The 19,291-nt window shown below is 40.3% G+C and overlaps 1 protein-coding gene across 2 annotated transcripts in view; it reads left to right on the top strand.

The window, feature by feature from the left end:
• The window catches only part of LOC136857675 (golgin subfamily A member 4), a 443,088-nt gene that overhangs the window by 366,980 nt on the left and 56,817 nt on the right, over nucleotides 1-19,291 (top strand). For both annotated transcript variants that reach the window (XM_067136518.2, XM_067136517.2), the window contains one exon: nucleotides 274-504. In XM_067136518.2, the coding sequence (XP_066992619.2) occupies nucleotides 274-504 (231 nt within the window). The remainder of the gene's footprint in view (nucleotides 1-273; nucleotides 505-19,291) is intronic.

Raw genomic sequence — 19,291 nt, 5'->3', positions numbered from 1 at the left:
ACGGCCGCTTCCTTCCTATTCCTAGACCTTTCCTATCCTATCGTCGCCATAAGACCTATCTGTGTCGGTGCTGAATACAAAACTCAAGAATACAAACCTCTGCTTTACTCTTACACTATTATTATTATTATTATTATTATTATTATTATTATTATTATTATTATTATTATTATTATTATTATTATTATTATTATGTTTTTATTGATATTAAATTCTAATCCAGTTGATTATTAAAATATTGTTAGAGTAATAACCTTGAGTATCTATTTGCAGCTGTATTTTGAGCAGCAGATACAGGATCTGGAACATCGTTTAGCTGCACATAATGTACAACCACCTCAGTTAGCAAGTGAACTTGAGCAATTGCAACAAGTTCATGCGAGTGTTTTACAAGAACTAGCAGCCAGCAAAGCTCGTGAGAAGGAGCTCAGTGAACAAGTGACGAAGCTACGAGAAGAGGAGGCATCACCCAGAGTAAATGAGCCCTTCTTGGAAAAGCTTAAGGTAGGGAGGCTTAAATATGACATATCTTCAAGTGCTTCAAATTCTTTTCTATTGTAACAATTGAAAAATTACTTTCTGAAAGGAATAAATGCTGAAAACTAAGGTTTGAAAATGAGAAAAAAGCATAATTTATTCAATAGATCTAGGGGAAAGGGAACCAACAAGTTTTGGATAGGAATACTCACTCATTCCACTTCACTCCACTCCACTCCACTTCACTTACTTGTCCAGGTCAAATGCAATGTTTCCAAAATTTAGCAGCCGAAATGGCCGTGTGATTTACTGTATTTGCTCACATATAACTCGCCACCGCATATATCTCGCATCACACTCATTTTTAACATTTGAGGTTGCAGGAAAAAAAGTCCCCTCACACAACTCGCAATCATTTCTGGCGTTGTCATAAAAACATACGGTACATTCACGAAATGAAGTTTGAGTATTCTGTGGACGTGCTTACAGTAAATATCAAGACTGTATCAACTGCTGTTACAGTACTTAGTACACATTCCTAGCCAGTTAGTTACACTCAGCCATCCCTCTCACTCTTCCGTCTTTGTCAGTATGCTTATTGCTACCCATCCGGCAGAGCTGATCGCGTGAACTGGGAGTGTTTCCCCGTCCAGGCAGTTAAGTGATCACGGTATCGTCCATCTGTTGTATTGTTGACAAATACCAGTATTCTGTCTTCATGTTTCATTGTTGTTTGTCAGTTAAGTTTCCTTGTGTAGGTCGGTCTTAAAGTTATGGAGAAACGTGGGAGTTATATGGCTGGGTTTAAATTCAAAGTGATAAAATATACTGAAGAACATTGTAACAGAGTTGCCAGTCGAGAATTCATTGTGATTGAGTTTAATTTTCGCTACTGGCATAAACAGAAAGCTGTGCTAGAAACCACCAACCGAACATATAAGGCATTCAGAGGGCCAAAAACTGGTAAGTTTTCCGAGCTGGAAGACAAGCTGCTTCATTATGTTACAGAGTTGCGAAATTATGCTTTAGTATCTCGCACAAGATGCAACATTTCAAAGTGGGCAAACTGGCGATTAAAGGAGGAATCAGCTGTTTGGATCTGAAAGTGAGCCAGGGTTCAATCCGTAGATTCATGACACGAAAGGAATTGTTGTGAAGGTGAACATTTCTCTGTCAGAGCATGCCAAGCGATTTCAGTGACAGAATCATTGATTTTCATCACTATGTGATAGCAATGCGGAAGGAAAACAATTACCTCTTATCTCCAATTGCCCATGCAGATCAATCCCCGATAAACTTTGACATGCCATGCAACACCCCCATCAACAAGATGGGAGAATCTAGCGTGCTTGTACGTACAACTGGGTGTGAAAAACAGCATTGCACTGTCATGATAGCAATAACTGCAGACGGAAGAAAATTGCCACCGTACGTTATTTTCAAAAGATCAGCAGTGCCTAAATCGAAGTTTCCCAAAGGCATTCATGTACGGGTTCAAGAGAAAGGATGGATGGATACAGCTCTTGTCTGGGATTTGATCCATACAGTGTGGGCAGCACAGCCAGGGGCACTGCTTCGACGCCCAGCAATCCGTGCTAGTGTGGGATAGTTTCTGCAGACACTTGGTGAAAGACACGAAAAATCTTCTTCATTTCTGGATCATTCAGCTTCTTCTTCCACAACTTCAAGCAAAAGCTTTCTTGATATCCTTGAAGGGCCTGGTACCTAGTGAAGAAGCTCTTCGTAGACTTCAAGCAGTGTTCAGGTGGTGGTTGTCCACATAGAGAGTGGCATGGATCTTCCATTTACTTTTTGTGCTCAGCATCTGTGATTATTAGAGCCCGGAAGTTAGGCAAAATGCCTTTTTAATCTGGGTGTACACTGACTGAGCAAATGTCATGGGATAGCGCAGCACTGATGCGCAGGTGTGTTGTCTGCACACCTCACGCCCCCTGTGCCAGCGCCAATTGTATAGGAAACCTTGTGAGCAGTGGCTGGGCATGTTACAGGTGTAACATGGAACGTTGTTGTGAGCTGACACCGTTCGAATGGGGTATGGTGGTCGGTGCCCGACGGGTGGGAAGTGCGATTTCAGAAGTGGTGCGGGAATTCGGCTTCACACGATCAACCATGTCCAGGGTGTATCGTGAATAGTTGAATGCGGGTGTCACCGTCCACAACAGACGAATGACCGGCTGTCCAGCCACCCTCGATGACCGTGACCAGCGACATCTGAGACGGGTTGTCAATAGTGACAGACGGGCAACCGTGCAACAAATCACAGTTCAATTCAACACAGGCCGTGCTAAACACGTCTCCCAGTGGACAATCCGTAGGAACATGGTTTCTATGGGGTATGGGCACAATGACGCGCATTTGTCGCCAGTCACCAGGGATGGACACTGGAACAGTGGCGTAACGTGATATGGTCGGACGAATCACGATTTCAACTGCACCATGCCGATGGGAGGCACCACGTATGGCACAGACCACATGAAACGATGGATGCTGCCTGCCTCGAAGGTGTAGTCCAGGGCGCTGGTGTCTCTGTTATGGTCTGGGGTGCATTTTCCTGGTATGGAATGGGCCACCTAGTTGTTCTGGAAGAGACTTTGAATGGTACGTGGTATGTTGAGCTGCTCGGAGACCATCTCCACCCATTTTTGGCCTTCCAGCGCCCAGGCGGTTCTGCGGTGTTTCAAGATGATAACGTGCTGCCACATCGCTCCCACGTCACCCGGGAATGGTTCCAGGAACATGCAGCGGAGGTCCAACGACTGCCATGGCCACCCAGGAGCCCCGATATGAACCCTATCGAGCATATCTGGGATGTCCTGGAACGCAGGCTCTGTGCCATAGATCCTGCACACTCAAACAGACCAGCATTGGCGGCCGCTCTGCAAACGATTTGGTGTCAGCTGCATCCAGAGGACTACCAGGGACTTGTTGACTCGCTTCCACAGCGTCTCACTGCAGTTCACAGGGCCAGAGGAAGCCCCACACGCTATTAGGCGACTATCCCGTGACATTTGCTAAGTCAGTGTATATATCAAAGTGTGACATAGAGACAAACAAGTTTCAATACATTTGGGAAAGGTAGGACGAGTTATTATTTTGCCTTTTTTGCCTGTTTTAGCTCCCATAGCCTGTTTGATAGTTTAATGCCTTTTATAAGTTGTGTATATTTTTGCTCTTATGTATGTATTAAAATGAATCAGTGGAAAGAAAAAATATAATTCCAATGTACTGTGTTAATAATAATCGTAATACAAGGAAGAACTAGGCCCTGGAGGAGACCTCCCTTACACCATCTGGAGATCTCTAAACAAGTTTAGAACCAATGTTTGAAGATGTAAGGTGATTGCCAGCACATAATTTGACAAGCAAGAATGGTGAATGGTTAATTGAATTTTGTATTAACCATGGACTAATTTTGGAGACGACAAGGTTAAAAGAAAACCACATAAATTAATGACTTGGAAATGTCCTAATGTTAAGTTATGTGAGTCTCAGATCATGTGGCCAGGGATCGTAAATAAATTTATAATGTAAAGGTTCTTTGTGGTGTCGATGTTGATTCAAATCATCACATCTCCCCTTTTTTTTGCTTTACGTCACACCAACACAGATAGGTCTTATAGTGACGATGGGACAGGAAAGGCCTAGGAATGGTAGGGAAGCGGCCATGGCCTTAATTAAGGTACAGCCCCAGCATTTGCCTGGTGTGAAAATGGGAAACCACAGAAAACCATCTTCAGGGCTGCCGACAGTGGGGTTCGAACCCACTATCTCCCGGATGCGAGCTCACAGCTGCGTGCTCCTAACCGCTCGGTCAACTCGCCCGGTATAGTTGCATCTCAAAGATTAAAATAAAATTAACTCCTTAAAGGAAAAATAAACTGCAAAGATTCATTAGGAAAAGAATATATAATCCTAGTTCAGGCATTAATAATCCAGTATACTTTGAGAAATGCATAACACTTTTAAGTGACAACTTGGGAACAACTGTTAATAAATTAAAAGACTTAGCAGAAGAAGTTGCTCCCATTAAAAAATGAAAAAAAAAAAACGTGCATGGTGGAATGAAGAGTGTGTTATAGCATTACTACGCCAGCATAAGGTTTGGTTGAATGACCAGCAACAAAAAAGCGGAAGTTCTAGGGAATTAATCATTGCTAGACGATTAACGGCCAAAGAAATCAGGAGGGTTAAAAGGAACCATCAGAAGGAAACATTAAAATCTATTGATGAAGCTTTCAATCACCATAAAACAAGAGAATATTATAGGACATTTAAACAATACCAAACAAATTATACTCCCCCTACTCTTCTGCTGAAGGATATGAACGGAAAGGTGGCCCATAATGATTATGACAGTGCAATAAATTCAGCTGAATACTTCAAAACACTACTTAATAGTGATGAACCTGAATATTATTTTGAATTTGATCTGTATCCAGAAATAAAACAACTCTGGAAAAGATCATACCACTGGTTTATGATGAAGTGCATGCAACTTTTGATACACTCAAAAATTTTAAAGCATCGTGAGAGAATCAACTAGTAGCGGAACTTTGGAAGAATGCAAATGTACAGACTTCAGAATTTACATAAACATCTAATTAACATATGGAATACCAAAAAATTGCCCAAAGAATGGATTGTTGCAATAATACACCCACTACACAAAAAAAGGCGATAGATCAGATCCTAGTAATTATTGAGGAATTTCTTTGCTGGATATCATTTATAAGATTTTTTGTAAGATTTTATATTCCAGAATTCATGAACAACTTGGTAGTGAATTTGGTGAATATCAGGGTGGTTTTCGTCGAGGACGAAGCTGTCCAGATCAAATTATCGGTCTTATATGGATTATAAAACATCAAAGGATTAGGAGCAAAAATTTAGTGATCACTTTTGTTGATTTTGAAAAAGCTTATAATAGTATCCATCATGAATAATTATTGCATATCCTTACTGAATTTGATTTACATTGGTAACTTGTTAACCTTATTGCGGTCACTCTTAGAAATACAAAATCTAGAGTTAGGTTCAGAAATGAAATCTCTGAGCCATTTGAAATTCATACTGGTCTTCGACAGGGAGATGGATTATCCCCGTTGTTGTTTATTTGTGTGCTGGAAAAAATTATGCATGTATGGAATAAATGGAATAAGGTATGTCCCCCGACTGTTAAGATTGGAAGAAATATTCGACTAAATTGTCTCGTTTTTGCTGATGATGTAGCATTATTAGCAAATAGTATTGAAGAAGCTAAATTTCAAGTAAAGGAATTGGAATGATTAGCAGCAAAGGTTGGGTTGAAAATTTCTTTTGAGAAAACAGGAATGATGCCATCTTTTCAAGTTGACACTTCACATATTATATCAAATACATAACTGCCAACCCTTCCGATTTAGCCAGAAACTTTCCATATCTTAACTCTTCTTCTGATTTTCCGATTTATTTTTACCTCTTCCTATTTTTGACCAATATAACCTCCAGTATGGCCAATACTCTTCCCCTAAAATAAATTTTTATGTGCTAGTGTAATTTTCAAGCGTATTTATTTGATGCTTTATTTGGCGAGTGTATCGTGCTTTCCGCTCACTACAGCAGTGTATGTGCTTTACAGCTGGGAATTCTGGACGGAAGTCGTCCTGCAAGCAAGAGAGGCTAGCGTGCGCTAGCGACTCCGTTAATCGGAATTCAGGACGAAAAATTGAGTTTGTTCTTGCTTTGTTATTGTGTGGTTCGCGTACTGTTAACATTGTTTCTGTGCATAGTTTCGTTGGAGTTGCAGTCCACGTATTTTTGCTTGCAGATCTGTGCTTTTCCCCCTGTCGAAGTCATATGTTAATAATGTGTGAGACATACTGTTCTGTTTTGTATGCGGTAGTTTCGCGTACTTCAGTTTATTTGTGTCCATTCTTAGTTCATGATTTTAGTGAATGTATTTCAGAGAGTTGTCTAGGTGACAGTTCATGGTATTTTTTCTTCACATTACAGCCACAAAACCTATAAAATTGAATTTTCTTTCATTTTACAATCTAATAAAGGAAACTGTTATGCATTTTCTTCCGTGTTCATTACATTTTCTTGTACCCATTTTTGTTTTCTTAGTTTAAGGTTTTAATGGTCAATTCACATTGTAACTGTAGATATGTATGCCTTTTATCTTGCCTTTTTTCCTGTGGTGCAATACACGTGATCAAATCCAAAACATAAAATACAGTAGAAGTTCACTATAGCGAGTATGGCATATAACGAGAACCCTGTTATACCGATAACCTTTGTCCATCCCTTCGGAATCCCTATATTAAACTGTGTACTATCCTTCGGTTACAGCGAGAGCCCTATCATTGACGCATCTGTTATTACAAGCGATTATGCGTGCTCGATTTTTTCCGTTGCCGATATTCATGCACTCAGTCATTATACTGCATGCGATCGATCATCTTCGGTACCATATCGTTTTCTCGCTATGCCCATCAGCGAGCTCTCTTGTCGACATTCGAAGGCAATAATACCAATATAATGGTCCGTTATTGGACATTACAAATTTTCCAGCTAACTCATTCTTGGTTGCCTGCGTTTCGCGCTCGTGTGCTAAGTTAGGCTCGTCAGTTGGGACTTAGCACACCACCCAAGACGCAAGGCTAGTGCATACCATGGAGGCCACTGCATAGGCTACTTGAAGTCACCAGCAGTGCCAATGCACTATGAGAGCTAAGTCTCATTTCTAAAAATTGATGCCTGCCTGGCCATCAAATGATGTAGATGTTGATTCCCATAGGGAACCTAAAATATTTGTCCTGAATGAGTAAATTTATAATACCAATATAATGGTCCATTATTGGACATTATAAATTTTCGAGCTAACCCATTCTTTGGTTGCCTGCGTTTCGCCCTCGTGTGCTAAGTTAGGCTCGTAAGTTGGGACTTAGCACACTACCCAAGACGCAAGGCTAGTGCATACCGTGGAGGCCACTGCATAGGCTATTTGAAGCCACCAGCAGTGCCAATGCATTATGAGAGCTAAGTCTCATTTCTAAAAATTGATGCTTGCCTGGCCATCAAATGATGTAGATGTTGATTCCCATAGGGAACCTAAAATATTTGTCCTGAATGAGTAAATTTATAATACCAATATAATGGTCCGTTATTGGACATTATAAATTTTCCAGCTAACTCATTCTTGGTTGCCTGCGTTTCGCCCTCGTGTGCTAAGTTAGGCTCATCAGTTGGGACTTAGCACACCACCCAAGACGCAAGGCTAGTGCATACCGCGGAGGCCATCGCCATAATGTTGAACCTTCTCGTTCGCTTCCCCATGCTCGAAATCCTCAATCCACATCTCGTCACCCCACCCGGCTCGTTCATCCTCCTTTTCACCGTACACAACACGTCAGTCCACTTACGCCCTTTGTTCATATCTCACTCCCCCCACCTATACTAGACCATCTAAGACAACTCACGACTGTCCTTTCCCACATAGCTTCTACACTACACCACCTTATTTCCTCTCGCAACTTCCATCTCGATACTCTTGTATAAATCCTCACTTCCTTTCTTCTCCCCAGCCAAGCTAACTCCTAACATCTCCTCAACCAAGAGACCCTCATCACTTCTCCACCTAATATCGATTCGCATTACCCAACTTCTTCATTTCTCACACCTCCCAGAACTTCTCACTTCTCTCGGCCCGAGAGATCGCGTAAACTTCTCGACAGACAGACAGACAGCTTCCACGGTATGCACTAGCCTTGTGTCTTGGGTGGTGTGCTAAGTCCCAACTGACGAGCCTAACTTAGCGCACGAGTGCGAAACGCAGGCAACCAAGAATGAGTTAGCTGGAAAATTTATAATGTCCAATATCGGACCATTATATTGGTATTATAAATTTACTCATTCAGGACAAATATTTTAGGTTCCCTATGGGAATCAACATCTACATCATTCGAAGGCAATGTCGGAGTCGATTAGTAATACCCGTCGACTGCTCTTCCCCAAGGAAAATGAAAGGGGAGAATATGTTTTTGTAATAAATGCGTAAATAACATGTTCGATGACCGTTGTTAACTCGTTAAAGATAAACGCTGAATAACTGATCGCTTAATATTAATGCTAAATACCGCAGTTAAGTAAGAATGAAATAGGCCTACACCTCAAGATATGGCAGAGTGCGTCATTGATTACGAGGTTATTTATATTTTCTCTTGCCCATTAAATAACGGAAAGGCTATTATCATGTAAATTTATAGTGAGAAGGTTATAAATTCTCTCCTGCCACTTGAAGTATGTTTTCATCATACATATAGTACAGTTAAGTTAGGATAGGACACTATTTGAATAACAAAACTGAAACATTTGCCATAAAGTGCGATCGATCATCTTCGGTACAGTATAGTTTTCGCGCTATGTGCATTTGCGAGTTCTCTCGTCAACATTCGAAGGCGATTTCGGAGTCGATTAGTAATACCCGTTGACTGCTGTTCTCTAAAGAAAATTCGAAATGAAAGAGGATAACACGTTTTCATAATAAATGTGTAAATAACGTAGCCAATAGCAGTTGTTAACTCGTTAAAAATAAAGGCTGATGTAAACGATCTCTTAATTTTAATGGTATACCGTATACTGAAATTAAGTAAGAATGTGATACACCTCAGGATATGGCAGGATACATCACTGATTTCAGAGGATAGTTTATATTTTCTCGCGTCTAGTTAAATTTCGGAAAGCTATTCCCATGTCAATTTTTAGCGAGGAGGTTATCATTTCTCTACATGCATTTTAAATAGGTTTCCATGATATATATACGGTTAGGTTAGGTGACGCAGTTTGAAGAAGAAAACTGAAATGTTTGCCATAGAAGCCTCTGGAGTGATACCATATTTCTCCGAATCCAAGACGAAGTTTTTTTTCTCAGAATCTCATGCGAAAAATCAAGGGTCTTTAGCATTCGCGGCCTGGTAGTAATGAACACCACTGGCAACTACTGCAGTAACCGCGCTGTTTGTTTCACCCCCATGCGTGCGTGCGCGCACACACACAACTTGTTGACAATAAACGACCGCCTCTTTAGCATACATCGCGCTAGCCGCGGTGATCGGTTGTACAGTGCCTATGTGTAACGTCACTTGATCTCGGGAAATAGTGAAGAGAGAATGACATTCTATTATCCTCTACAAAAACGTTTCTCAAATCTGCAGAATGGCATCAAAACATGCGAGCCTTCGAATTCTTAGAAAGGCCACGCAGGGGCGGCCGTACCTTATGTGCTGAAGTGCTGCAGCACATTGTCTATTTGAAAAATAAATTACTTGAATAATATTATCTACAATCAAATATAATGCAATGAAAAAGATGACAGCCAAAGAATAACAAATCATTCAACTCTCCTCACAACCACATAACTAGTCATGCGCTCCACGCCGGGTGGTGGCTGTGCAGATCACAGCTCAGCGTGGCTCAGCAAGAATGTCTAAGCCTTTTGCCAGAGAGCAGGAACTCCGCCTTTTGTGCATGCGTGCATAACTTTCTCGATACGCTGTGGAAAGAACAGCCAAGACATCACTTCACAGTGAGTCTTCGCTCAACCACATAGAGGCAGCACTGATCACACCAGCATTTCGACCGGAATGAGAACGTGGCAGGTGACTCAGTGGTAGTATTTAAGAATGGATCGCTCAAAGCAAACGGAAAACAAAATACTGTAGAGAAAGCCATCAGCTGCAGGTCTTTTAATACTCCCAACTTGCCTATTCCACACCCACATTTGTAAATCGATGAACTAAAAAAATTGTACTTTTTTGTTGTCAAAATAAGGGCATGATATTGTGATGTCCTATAATTACAAAATGTCTACTTTATAAATTTCACTAAGTAAACTCGTGTCCTCATCCCGAGGCGGTGCAGCTCTGTTCAGGTACACCCCCAATGGAGGTGAGCTGCATGTACCATTTTAACCACATACCAGCCCTCCTGCCATTCTTAAATTTCAGGCAGTACCAGGAGTCTAACCCGGGCCCCCCGAGGACGGCAACTAATAACACTAACCATTACACTACGGAAGCGGACATAAATTTCACTATAACAACATAACATGTAATTTTGCATTACGACGTTGCTGATTTTATTTCAATGATTTTTATAACATTGCAAACTTCTGTTTTTGCACACGCACACCAAATGTTCCTGAGTTCGTGAATGTTTTGTGATTGAAGGTGTTATTGTGTGTTTAATTAGTTTTGTATGATGAATGTGTATATGTGTTGGGGTTGTTTGCGTGTTTGTTCAGTATGAAAACTCAGTGGAGAGCCTCTTGAAAACCACATATGTTTCTAAATATTTTTATTTTTGGACGGGTGATGGGGAGTCTGCCTCTGCGGTATAGTGGTTAGTGTAATTAGCTGCCACCCCCCGGAGGTCCGGGTTCGATTCCCGGCTCTGCCACAAAATTTGAAAAGTGGTACGAGGGCTGGAACGGGGTCCACTCAGCCTTGGGAGGTCATATGAGTAGAAGTGGGTTCGATACCCACCTCAGCCATCCTGGAAGTGGTTTTCCCGCGGTTTCCCACTTCTTCCCCAGGGAAATATCGGGATGGTACCTAACTTTAGTCCACGGCCGCTTCCTTCCGTCCTTCTTCCTTGTCTATCCCTTCCAATCCTCAAATCCCCCCGCAAGGCCCCTGTTCAGCATAGCAGGTGAGGTCGCCTGGGCAAGGTACTAGTCATCCTCCCCAGTTGTATCCCCCCATCCAGAGTGTGAAGCTCCAGGACACTGCCCTTGAGGCGGTAGAGGTGGGATCCCTCGCTGAGTCCGAGGGAAAAACCGACCCTGGAGGGTAAACAGATAGAGAAGAAGACGGAGAATGGGTTACAGCACACAACTGATTTTCTGCACCAGCTGCCACTGAGGCCACGGCTACTCAGTAGTAGAATTATAACGCGTCTGCTGTACCTGACACTTAGTAAAATTAAGTTTTATAGGCATCAGGAATATTTTCGCAATGGATCGTCGTATTGTAGAGATACGTGGAACAGGTATTGCCGGAAAATTTTCAATGGGTTCTCGTCGATGTTATGATGTCAATGTTAAGTTAATGGCATTTAAACGCTCAGAAATGTATAATAATTGTGCAGCCACAAGAAAATACGGCATAGGCCTAACTAAAGCCAATATTCGCCGTTACAGTGAAGACAAAGATAGCTTCAAAATACGAAATGCACAAAAAATGCATTCAATGGCCCGCGACTAGGACGCTTTAAAAAAGTCGAAGATGATGTTGTGAGATATGTGCACAAAAATGCAAAGGCGGAATTGCCATACCGAGGTGCAGTAAACTTGTTCGTTGACTTTCAAAGTCCACGATTAAGACCTATATATCGCTAGCCGCTGAAGTTGACCGAATTCAGCAAGCAAGACGTGCGTGTAGCGGCAGCCAGTTATATCTGACGCTGAGTGAAAGTAAGTTTTATAGTAAGCATAAATATTTTCATGATGGATCGTCGTATTTTAGAGACGCGTGGAATGTGTATTGCTGGCAAATTTTCAACGAGTTCCCTTCGATATTATGATGCCAATTTTAAGTTAATGGTTATTAAACCCACTGAAATAAAGCATAATTGTACAGCCGCAAAAAAAAAAAAAAAAAAAAAAAAAAAGTTATAACTAAAGCCAATGTTCGACGTCTAAGAATAGTCTAAAAATGCGTACTGTATAAAAAAGACATTTATATGATTTTACAAAGCACTTTTTAAGCCTCATTAAAATTTTTTGAAGGAAAAAGTGGGGTTTTTCTTGGATTCAGAGAAATAAGGTAATATATTCTTTTTTTTTTTTTTTTTTTCCAGAATAAAATTACACACACACTTTCACGTAGTATCGGATTTTGAAAAACAACAAACAAGTAAGCTTTAGTGTGGATATTAACCGCGAAAATGCAAGTTTTGACCAAACTGATTGCCATAAATTCCCGATTTTTACAAGAAAACGGATATAACGACAATCCGCTATAGTGAGTGAATTTTTCACCGTTACGAATTCTCACTATAACAGACTTCTACTGTATCTTCCTATTTTTGATTTCTAAAAGTTGGCAGGTATGCAAATAACACTCAGAAAATAAAGGTTGTAGACAAATTTCTTGGTGAGGTGGTAACTTGGAATGCTGACAAAAAAAGCATCCATAGATAGAACTCTGAAACTGAGAAAAGCACAACAAATTACCTGACCAAGGTACAAGAAACAGTCTCTTTTGATTAATGCTAAATTTTGACATTATTACTCCATCGTTAAGCCAGAAGCAACATATGCATGTGAAACATTATTTAAACTGAGTACCCGATCAACAACAGACAAACTGCAGAAGGTTGATTGAAGAATTCTTTAGACAATTATTAATAAAAAGACACCAGATTAATGGCCAGTGGAGACTTTTGCCAAATTCAGTAACTCCTTCTCTTACGACAGAGAACTGTTGACACTATTCTATCATCCCCACCCACAGGGGGATGTAAGATTAAGTACTAAAATGTGATGCAGATGTGTGTTACTTAGCTTATGTTAAAGCATCTTTATTATTTTAGAGCCCATTTTTGTCATTATAAATGTCTATTTTAATTATTTTACTGCATATTTCCTAAATGTTAAGTGCTTATTTGCCTGCCTATTTTAGCAAAAATAATTGCCTGAACTTCTGGGCTCTAGTGATTATTTTCCTCTGCTCATCAGGGGGTGTGATTTCTGTGAGTGAGTAGAGTTTTTGAATAGGTGTTGGTTTAGGGCACTCTGTGATGAATCAGGCAGTTTCATTGAGTGTGATGTCAACATGGTTTGTGTGAACTCATGCTTCCCAAACCTGAGCTCCATATTCTGCCGTCAATATGCATAGCCCCACTGCTGATGTTCGCAGTGTCTCTGACTGTACTCTCCAAGTAGAACTGGTGTGTTTACACAAGATATTGTTTCTAGAGCATACTTTTCCTTTTCACAAAGTGCCGTCAGGCGTTACTCCAGAGTATTTGGGGAATGGGCAATGCTGCAGTTGATCCCTTTTCCACCAGAGGCCTGTTCTTGGTTCTCTGTTGTGCAGATGGAATGCACACAATATTGGGTCTTATTTGAGTTGGGCTTTAGGTTGTTAGCTACATAGTACAGTGATACCTCCTCCAGAGCTTCACCTAGCAGTGTTCCGACCTCAGTGAAGCTCCTGCCTTGTGCGGCTACAGTAGTGTCATCAGTGTATATGAAGCTGTGTGTGTTCATAGAGGTGGGCTGATCATTAGTATTAATGTTGTATAACAATGGAGCCAGCACACTGCCCTGTGGCAGTCCATTCTCTTGTATTCTCCATCAACTCTTTTTGCCATTGAAATAAATAGAACCTTCTGTTTTGGAGAAGGGTGCGGATCAGCTTAGATCTTCCATGACCTGATATAGTTTCCTTTACAACTTTCTATGATTTACTTAAGCCACTGTTAGGTCAATAAAAACTACTGTGGGCACGAGCTTCCTTTCAAGACAATCGTTAATATGCTGCATGAAGTTCAAAATTAGACCACCTCATGATGTACCTGGTTTGAAACCCGCTTGTTCTTTCATTATTTTGGCATCAATTTATGGTGCAATGCGGTTTACTACTGTTTGTTCTGATAGCTTAAATAAATGACGCAGAAGCAAGACAGGCCGATAGCTCTTAGGGGTAGTTGGGTCTTTGCCCGGTTTCAGAGGGGCTGTCACTTTAACCTTTCTCCGTGCCTTTGGTGTCCTTAATTCTATGACACAAATATTCATTAACTGTAAGAGCCACACGTGTCCTTGGGCCGAACTGTTTGATTTGTTCAGTTCTCAGATCATCGATACCAGCCACTTTTTTGGGTTTCAGGCTGCCAGTTGCAGACTGTAACTCTTCCAGGGTGAATGGGGTGTTCAGTTGTGTGCTATCATCATATTCTCTCATGGTGAGCAGTTTGCTTTCTTTCTGTCTCCCCATTCAGAAGAAGTTGACTGGCGATCTAGTCTGGGGTCACTTCACTGATCTTACTCTGTGGTTTAGTTGCACCACTGCTGATGTTCTTCAGGGTCTTCCAGGCACATCTACTATTTAACTTCACGCAAGACTTTCAACAAGATTACACCACTTAGTTTGTCTTTCCTGTGGGATTGCCTCCATTAGTTGTTCTCTCAGTTCTATAGTTTCCACATTAAAGGGACTTCTTTGTAAAGGCACTGGTACCTGTCAAGGAGGGGCTTCAAATCTTTTGTTAAGCCCTGGATGTACTAAGTTCGGCAGCCTCTTTGGATGCTGCTCCTTGTAATGACTTTGGTGAGAGTTATGAAATTGTCATATCTCTCAGGGCATGCAGGATGACCTCAGGAGCTTTGCCAAGGTCTGCAGGATATCGCATCCAATCAGCCTTCTTGAAATTGAATCTCCTTTGTAAGGGTACTATTTCCAGTTTTACAGCTGCCTGCAATGTACACTCAGTAGGTCTTTTTGGAGTTCAGGGTATTAGGTAATCAATGTGCTTCTCACACTGGGCTGCTATTTTTGATGTAACAAATATATTATCTGGATTATACCCCTTCTTCCGCCCTGCATTCTTGAAGGATGAAGGTAGTTTTGAATCGTGGATCAACAGTAAAACCCTCACATCTGCCCAGGGCTCAAACCACAACCCATTCTTGCCTGTTCCATTGTAAATTCAAGCACTACCTCAGCAATTGAAGTCGCCCATTATAAAGCTGATGAACATGGGGTTTAAAACTGCTTGACAGTGTGAACACAAAATCAATACCTGGAGGTTTGATACACTTATGTCCCAATGAAATTTGGCATATTATCTGTGAGAATTTAATTTCTTCATTGTCAAGAGAGTAAAGCAGATAGGTCTTTGATGGCACTGCTGTATTTCTCACGTGGCCTTTCAATTATCAAATCTGTGCCAGCTATCTTTGGTCTTTTTGCCTGCAGGGCCCCTATGTGTTTCTTGTACTAACAAAGTATGACCGTTCACAGCCAATTCTAGCATGAAACATGCATTCACACAGAATGCACCCGATGGATGGAGGTCAATGAGGCTGCATCTGACAGAGTATGCATACCTGTTATTTAACCTCTCTATGTCTGTAATGCCCTTGCTCAAATAGTTTACCAGCAGTAGAGGTGGTTCAGTACCAAAGTGAGCAATCCTTGTCACGTGTATCCCAGGATAGAGGGTTGTTGTTAGTAACCTTCGTGGTTTGTTTAAGCTTCAAAGGTGCATCACTTGGTCTTGTGCTTGTTGAAAGTTCACCATGTACAGGAATTGGGGAGGAAGTCTGGTAGGCATGCCCTGTCCACCAAAGATGATGGCCAATTGATGGAGGCTTCTACACTGTTCATGCAGAGTTTCTCAAGAACTACAGGATTGGAGACATGGTTCTCCCATTTGATTTTTAAGGGAACAATGTTTCTTCTGATGAAAACGCTGAAGTTTTTTGATGTCACAGCAGTACAGGGTCCAGGTTTCATAGAGTAACATTTTGATAATAACTGCTTTGTATACCTTGAGTTTGGTATGAGCTGTTAGGTCTTTATTCCTAAATACCCAGTTGGACGCCAACCAAATGCTAACTAAATAAGCAGCACGGAATCATGTTTTCCACATCCTCTTCTGAGATGCATCATTTAGGTAAGATGCTCCTAAGGTGTGAGATGTGTTCTACCTGAATATATCCTTTGGTCCAAAAAGGTTTAAACCTGGTCGGTAGTTACTGCTTGAAATGTAAGGCCAGATAGATCATGTACTGCGTACCCATAGAGATGGTGTTGCTAAGTATAGCCACAGAGTACTTATAATACAGTTGATTCTGTCTTGCAAATTCTTTTCCAGTTTGCATTTTCTCCTCCATGTTATGAATGTCCTCGGAATGGTTCCCCTCATGCCCAGGAAGAGACTAGTCACAATAATCTGCTTGAGATTGTGTGACTGCAGAAAAAAGGGATGGTTGGCTTATATATCTTCTTCTTCTTCTCCAGGTCAAAGTCTGCAGGCTAAGATACCGAAGTTTCGAATCTGATGGTAGGATCAGTCATTTCGACTTCATTCTTCTGCTTGTTTATAGCAATTACAGAACATCGAAAAACTTACTCGCTATAGCGGATTGTCATTATATCCGATTTTTCGTAAAAGTTGGAGAAAAATCCCATGCAAATTAAAGTCGGTATGAAACAGAAATCGGTTTGTTCAAAACTTGCGTTTTCACAGGTAATATCCACACTACGGCTTACTTGTTTATTATTTTTCGAAATCTGATACTGCATGAAGATTTGTTTAATTTCATTCTGAAAAAAATTATAGTATCACTCCAGATGCCTCTGTGGTAAAAGTTTCAGTTTTCTTCTTCAATCAGCATCACCTAACCTAACTTAACCGTACTATGTACCATGAAACCATATTCCAAGTGCCTGTAGCTAAATTATAACATTCTTGCTATAAATTTACAAGGGAATAGCCTATCCGAAATTTAACCAGACGCAAGAAAATATAAACTAAACCCTGAAATAAGTGATGTGCTCTGCCATATCTTGAGGTGTATCGCGTTCGTACTAAATTTCAGTGTAGAGTATTAAAATTAAGCGATCTTTTACTTAACCTGTATTTCTAATGATTTAACAACTTCTATCAACCACGTTATTTATGTATTTATTACAAAAACACGTTCTTCTCTTGTTGAGTAATACCTGTCAACTGTTGTTCCATAAAGAAAATCAGAAATGAAACGGCAGTTGATTACTAATAAACTCCAACATCACCTTTGAATGTCGACGAGAAAGCCTCCAAGTGCATGTAGCGAGAAAATATCGTTCTCAAGATTATCAATTGCATTTTGTGACAAACTTTAGTTTTCTTATTCAAATAGCGTCACCTAACCTAACTTAACCATGCTATATATATCATAAAAACATATTTCAAGCACCAGTAGAGAAATGATAACCTTCTCGCTATAAATTTACATGATAATACCCTTTCTGAAATGTAACCAGATGTGAGAAGATATAAACTAACCTCCGAAATAAATTACGCACTCTGCCATATTTTGAGGTGTGTCCCATTCTTACTTAATTGCAGTATTTGGCATTAAAATTAAGTGATTGTTTACTTCAGCCTTTATTTTTAACAAGTTAACAACTGCTACTGGATACATTATTTACGCATTGTCTGGCTCCATGGCTAAATGGTTAGCGTGTTGGCGTTTGGTCACAGGGGTCCCGGGTTCGATTCCCGGCAGGGTCGGGAATTTTAACCATAATTGATTAATTCCTCTGGCACGGGGGCTGGGTGTATGTGTCGTCTTCATCATCATTTCATCCTCATCACAACGCACAGGTCGCCTACGGTCGTCAAATCAAAAGATCTGCATCTGGCAAGCCAAACTTGTCTTCAGACAGTCCCGGCACTTAAAGACATACGCCATTTCATTTCATTTTCATTTATGCATTTATTATGAAACAGGGTCTCTTTCATTTTCATTTTTCTTTACGGAACAGCAGTTGACAGGTTTTATTAATTGACTCTGACATCGCCTTTGAATCTATTAAAGAAACTATTTAAAATAGCTAATGTTGGGACCACCTTGTCAATACACTTGTATTGCATATTGTTTCTGAAACATGTAAGATAGAATAAATAATTTTCAATACGGTAATTAAAAGTGTATTGACAAGGTGGATCCAACATAAATTATTTTAAATAGTTTTTTCAGTAGATATAGACAAGTCAATACAGGATCAAATAAAATACCTATTATGGTTAAGTTTATCAACATCACCTTCGAATGTCGACGAGAGAGCTCGCTAGTGGTTATAGCGAGGAAATGATACCAAAGATGATCGATCGCATGCAGTATAATGGCTGGGTGCATAAATATCAGTTATGGAAAAAAATTGTGCACGCTTAATCGCTTGTAATAACAGATATATCAGTGATAGGGCTCTCGTTCTCACCAAAGGATAATACACAGTTGAATATAGGAATTTTGAAGGGACAGGAAAAAACTGACGTTAGAACAGGTTTCTCGTTATATCCCGTACTCTCTAGAGCAGACTTCTACTGTATATCGATTCTTTGATTGTTACCTCTGTCGGCAACATAGTGCGCTTCTTCATATAGGTCTAGGTTTTTTAGATGAGATGCTTTAACATTCATGGTTCTGTTTGAATTATGGTGCTTGATTCGAAGTACTTCACCACTGAGGACAACTTCCCAACATATGTGGTAATGTTTCATACTTACTGTGATGTCTACAGTGGCCGGAACAAATGGAGCATCCCAGTAGAGTGCGCACTGGTACCACCATTGCTGTCATCTTCAGTTCAGAACAAGTTAAACAGTCCCTTTTTTTCCTACCTGTGAATTAGCCAACGATACTTGGGCATAATTATCATAAATACTAAAAGCCATTGTAAACAGTGCTGATGGCTTGATGTAACTTGTTTATGGAATCTTAGTTCCATCATCAGTGAATCAATCAAATTGAAATATTAAAATTCACATAAATGTTTTAATTTTAATCTGTCTTGATATAGACTTTTTAAAATCAGTGATTGGAACTTGGGCAAACATTTTAATGCCTCTTGCTTTAATTGGATATTTGCACAATGCTTGAAATTAATTATTTCTCAATAACTCTCGCAGTTCTTTGACAGTTTTTGTCAAATCCTCTGCATTCACTTGCAAGTTGGATAGGTAGCAAGATTTTACACCTGAAAAATTTTGCACTGCCTTGACATAAGGGTCATTTGCAGCTTTAAGTTTGGTGTAA

Source organism: Anabrus simplex, chromosome 1 (assembly GCF_040414725.1).
Source record: "Anabrus simplex isolate iqAnaSimp1 chromosome 1, ASM4041472v1, whole genome shotgun sequence".
Classification (NCBI taxonomy): domain Eukaryota; kingdom Metazoa; phylum Arthropoda; class Insecta; order Orthoptera; family Tettigoniidae; genus Anabrus; species Anabrus simplex.
This window is presented reverse-complemented; position numbering and strand designations above follow the sequence as displayed.